This window comes from Tupaia chinensis, unplaced genomic scaffold, assembly GCF_000334495.1.
Source record: "Tupaia chinensis unplaced genomic scaffold, TupChi_1.0 Scaffold000047_1, whole genome shotgun sequence".
In the NCBI taxonomy this organism is placed as follows: Eukaryota; Metazoa; Chordata; class Mammalia; order Scandentia; family Tupaiidae; genus Tupaia; species Tupaia belangeri.
Window position 1 is genome coordinate 67,001 of NW_006159505.1, and position 5,572 is coordinate 72,572.

At 37.1% G+C, this 5,572-nt stretch overlaps 1 protein-coding gene across 1 annotated transcript; it reads left to right on the forward strand.

Annotated features, from left to right (window-relative positions):
• Nucleotides 1–2,212: 2,212 nt before the first annotated feature.
• LOC102469062 (olfactory receptor 51F2) lies at nucleotides 2,213–3,157 on the forward strand. Its single transcript, XM_006141105.1, has one exon. It carries the CDS (start codon nucleotides 2,213–2,215, stop codon nucleotides 3,155–3,157), a length of 945 nt encoding a protein of 314 aa, XP_006141167.1.
• The last annotated feature ends 2,415 nt before the right edge of the window (nucleotides 3,158–5,572 follow it).

The window sequence follows — 5,572 nt, forward strand, 5'->3', positions numbered from 1 at the left end:
CTCTCATTATTAATGCAATAAATTTGTCTTGGTTCAGTCAATGTTACACCACACTTCCCTAAATATATACAACAATGGAATAATAATATGTTTACATTGAGGATTAAATAAACGTTTAAAATAAAAATTTTTTGTTAAAAACCTATATAAATGAATAACATACATGACATTGCAAGTTCATTATTGGTAGCTGTTATTATTAGTAAAATTTATGAGAAGTGAACATGCTTATTCAAGTGAAATTTAGTCTTAAGGACTGAAAATAATTTTTCTGAATGTCATGATAACTCTTTGTATATCCACCAACACTAAGAGAATACCAATTTTTATGGAAGTTAATGATACCTCACAATTTTTATCAATGTTAAGTGGTTATTTTAAATAGAAATTTCTTATCACTAGAAATAGTGAATATTTGACTTGTGGTAATTGAAGCTACTGTTAGATTTTTCCAAAAGGAAAAGTTTTCTTTATTATTCTTTATGATTATGATTATTATTTATATATTCAATCACTGTACATCACTTAGATTGTGAAGAGATTTTACTCATCATGATATACACCTCAGTTAAGCCCAGTTAGAATACTATACACATCCTCATCAACGAATACTAAACCATACTGTGTCCCACAAACATCTTACCTCTCTATTTTTTCCCCAAATTTCCTTTCCTATGCTCTTCCCTTCCCACACTCTCCTTTCACTTTGTCTCTAGTGTCCATGACAATATTTAATGCTTTTATTTCCTTCAGTCTTTCAGTCTCTGCTATAGAGTACGGACAGTTGGTACATGTTAAGTGGAGAGGATTTTTTTTCTCTCAAAATAGTGTCCATTTTTCCATTGTCATGTTTTTATTCTACCCTCAAAATATACTAAATACAATGTCCCAACCAATATACCCTCAAAATATACTAAATACATTGTCCCAAAATACACAAAATGCACTGTCCCTATCAATAATGTTTATAACTTAAAAATATTCCAAGTATGTTACTAGCCTCTGAATCCCATATGTTTTTATTTTATGTGTTTTCTTTTAAAGTAAAGTATATGCCATAGAGGTTGGTAGCACCACCTCAGAAGCAATATCAGTGCAGATTCTCCACAACTTCCTGACTTTGTGACCAAAAGCCATGTATTGAAATTTGTAAAAACAGGTTATAACTTGGTGGTACCTTCAGTTTGAACCACTGCAGTAACAGTATCTCTTTATTTTGGTGTGATGATAAACATTTACAAACCTTCTCATATGTTATGCAATCAATTCATGTCACATGCATGATTTTTTTTGAATGTTTCTATAAGAGTCTGAAGGCAGTAACTAGTCTTAAGAATGGACAGGACAGTTACTTTTCTCCTGATTTTAATGATAGTGGTAGATTTCATCATTCAAAAACAGTTTTATGGTTATACATAAAGATGCATTGCTATCCAGATCTCTGGAATAGAGAGACCTTTCTTCAAAGAAGCACATATAACCAGGAAGCATGACCTGCATTTCCTAACTTTCATAATTTCTCTGAAAGAGATACACAGCTTGCTTAATAAATTAGTGTACCTGAACTTTTATTTATTGTCTCCACAACATTGATTTCTCAATTTATATTAAAAAACGAGTCTCATGGGCTGAATCTTAAAACTTAGTGAATAAGAGTGAATGAAAAATAAACCATTGACAAAAAAACAATAAATATCTACTGAGCAAGGGACTTGAGGAAGCAAAGATTTACAGATGAGAAAATGCTGAAAATATCCAAATATCCAAATACTTATTCTTTGGGATATTGGATAGACATTCAAAGAGGTAACTAAAAATGTAAAATTAGAAACATTAATAGTAAAATATTTCCATTAAAACTAAACAATGGGCCCAGCCTGGTGCACAGTTTAGTAGTACTGTGCACTGCAGTGCAGGAAGCTACATGCCTCATCACAAATTTGAATCCCTGCTGGTTTCTCTAAAACACGCTAGATGCATGTGCTTGTCCTCAAAATTCCAGTGAGCATGAAAGCTATGAAAAGAGTGGCGAGGTCATGAGACCATGTAGAGGATGCTGTTCTTGATTTCACTCTGTTTATGCATGTGCACGCAAAGACTATCATGAATGAAATAAATAAACTGCATAATGAAAATTAAAAATTAATATTAAACAAATATTTATTGCAGGAAACAAAGGTATTACAAGAGAGTTCTGCACCCACAAACAATAATGTCAATCTTCCGTAATTCTACTTCTCCCATTTTCCTCCTCACGGGGTTTTCTGGACTTGAATGGGCTTATGCCTGGATCTCCATCCCCTTCTGCTGCCTCTATATAACTGCCCTTTCTGGGAACACCTTGATCCTGTTCGTGGTCCTCACTGAGCCAAGCCTCCATGAACCAATGTACTATTTCCTCTCCATGTTGTCCACCACTGACTTGGGTCTATGCATCTCTACTCTGGGGACAGTGCTGGGAATATTCTGGCTCAATGCTCGGGAGATCAGCTTCAATGCCTGTTTATCACAGATGTTCTTCAATCATCTTTTCACTGTCATGGAGTCCTCTGTGCTCCTGGCTATGGCCTTTGATCGTTTTGTGGCCATTTCTAATCCTCTGAGATATGCCACTATCTTAACAGACCTTAAAATAGTGCAGATTGGTACAGCAATCATCACCAGGGGGACAGTAATATTAATTCCTATGGTAGTGCTTCTTAAGCGTCTGTCATTCTGCCGTAGTCACGTGCTCCACCACTCCTACTGTTTTCACCCCGACGTGATGAAGCTCTCCTGCACAGATACCAGCATCAATAGTGCCCTTGGACTGACTGTGGTCGTCTTAACTATGGGAGTTGACTCCATCTTCATTCTGCTCTCCTATGTCCTGATCATTCGCTCAGTTCTCAGCATAGCTTCCCCTGAGGAAAGGAAGAAGGCCTTCAGCACCTGCATCTCCCATCTCTGTGCAGTGGCCATATTCTACATCCCTTTGATCAGCCTGTCTTTCGTTCATAGGTTTGGGAAACATGCTCCTCCCTACGTTCCCACCCTCATAGCTAACCTGTACTTGCTCATTCCCCCGGTGATGAACCCCATTATCTACAGTGTGAAAACAAAGCAGATTCAGAAAGCTGTGCTGAAACTCTTATTTTCCAAAAGAAGTCTGATTTAATGTGTATAATTCTCGGAACATTCTTACACAATCTTTAAAAAATGTCTTACAAATTGAAGTTACAAACCCATGTCATTTTAGACCTGGGTGCAGTTAGATGTCACCCTGCTCATATTTCCACACAATGTACTCATCTATCTATGACATTCATTCCTTTTCAATTACCATGTTTGTAATTCTAATCTCCACTCCTTTTTAAAACCCCTTAAAATAGTTCCAAAATTTATTTTTTCCCACACCTCTCAGATTTTTCAGATATAAACTATGTATCATAGTTTCCTAGGTTAATATTCTTAATGTCTCATTGTCACACACTCTCTTCACTTCAAAATAAAAACTTCTAACTATATGATATAAAATTGAAGCAGCATATCATCCTTCTGGTAAAACAAAACAAAAAAACACCTTCCAAAAATCTTTAATTAACTTTATTTTTCACTTTAAACCTCATTTTTTTTACTGACTAACTATGCTTCTTTATACACTGAGGTGCTTTTTTTAGTCATATTTAACTCTCTCCTGCCTCTGAGGTGCTATTTTTTTAGTCATATTCAACTCTCTCCTGCCTCTGTTCTTCATTTTTATTTGTTCAGTTCTTTTAGGGTCACTACAATTGTCCCTGGCCATCTTGAAATTCCATCTGTCTTATAATACCCTCCTTAAAAATATCCCACAATAATTTTTCTTCTTGTAGTGAAAGAAAGTTCTGAGTTCTCAAGTAATTCATTGGACTGATAGTGGGAAAAGTCAGTCCTATTTCTTGTTCTTGACCTGTTAATTTTCCCAGATGATGACAAAGCATTGCACAATGGTTTTTCATTGAGTAGATAGTGATAAACCAGAGACCAGCACAGAGTATCGTCTCCATGATTTTACCTCAGTTGAAATGTTAGAAGACCATAACAGTATCCCCTCAGTCCAGCAGTCTGCTGGTAAAACCAGTGGACTTCATAGTCATGTGCCCATTTTTATACTCTCTTCACCATAAAATGTGTCCTCCAAATAGGGATGCTTATTGCAGCACCGTGAGCAGCAGATGCAAACCCACAGCCAGAATATGGTATAATGTAGGTTAGAAGGTACTGCTGCCTCACCAGTTGGGAGAGGTCTTAGGCAGTCAGCTTTCCAGTAACTTGCTGGCTTCTCTGATAGAAGTATTTCATCACATGGAGAACATGACATGAACTCTGCTGGTAACAGGTTCACTTTGTCAGTAGCAGTAACTACACTAACACTGATGAGAGGAGATAGGTTTTATATGTGCTATTTGACTCATGTGTCATAATATTAATCATTATGGTCATTCTGATCATCTGATCATGGATGCCTGGTGTGAACACTGAGGTGAACACAGAGATTGACTGATCCCATTGGATGAGCCCTCCTGGTCCTCTAATCATCCACTGCATTCTATGTGCAGATGCCCCCCGGTGCAAGTGATGTGAGTTGAAACCATCAAGTCACTTTAGGCCCAGTTTCCTCATGTTTCTTTTCCAGATTTCGTCATCTTCTACTATTTCCTCATTCTCTTTCAGTCCTCTAACTCGCCTGCAAAATAATTCTCCCTTGCCCCAAAATCTCTATTTATCTTATCTTAGACACTTTTTCTATTAAAAAAAAAGAGATTTCTCAACTGAACAGCTCTGAACTTGGCCCTTTAGAAGGGTTTCTGCTCACCTGTGTCCTGTGTGACCATTTCTAAGGATGCTATCGCTAGCCAAATGTATTAAACTGTTTCATTTAAAACCAAGCCTAGGGGTTTCTTCCTCTATGTGCCTATATGGAATTTTCTAGGAAATTAGGTCTGAATAGTTTTTTAGTTTGTTTGTTTGTTTTGTTTTTGTTTTTTTGTTTTCCCAGTTTTGCTATAGGGGGCATGTTCTCACCAGAGAGAGACCAAGAGACTAAAATAGAAAGAGGCAAAGTGAGAAATCACACCCCAAGAAGGATGATCACATTATAATCCCTTCTACTCCTTTTTCCTCTCATGGTTTGAAGTAGGCATACACATGCATCCAGCATGGTTTTCAAACCACCAGGTTCAGGACTTGAACTACACAGAACACAATGTGGGTCAGCCTTGCAAATCTTCATGTTATTGCTTCACCATTATTAGAGTGCAGTTCTCGAGAGTTAGTCCAGACCATTGGATCCTTACAACAAAGCCACCTGTGAAGAGCCCTGTGCCTTTCAGGAATGCACTTACCTTAATTTCCCTGCCCCACATTCAGTCTTTGGATGAAAGCAGCCATGGGAAACATTCCTCCTTGGTTGTAATGATACACGCTCACCACCTAGCCTTGTTGGTACCCATAATCTGAATGAGAGGGAATATTAATAACTACTATGTGTATTGAATTAAGAGGAAAATAGGTAGAACAGTATGAGGAGGAGCCAAACAACCAAACATAGAAA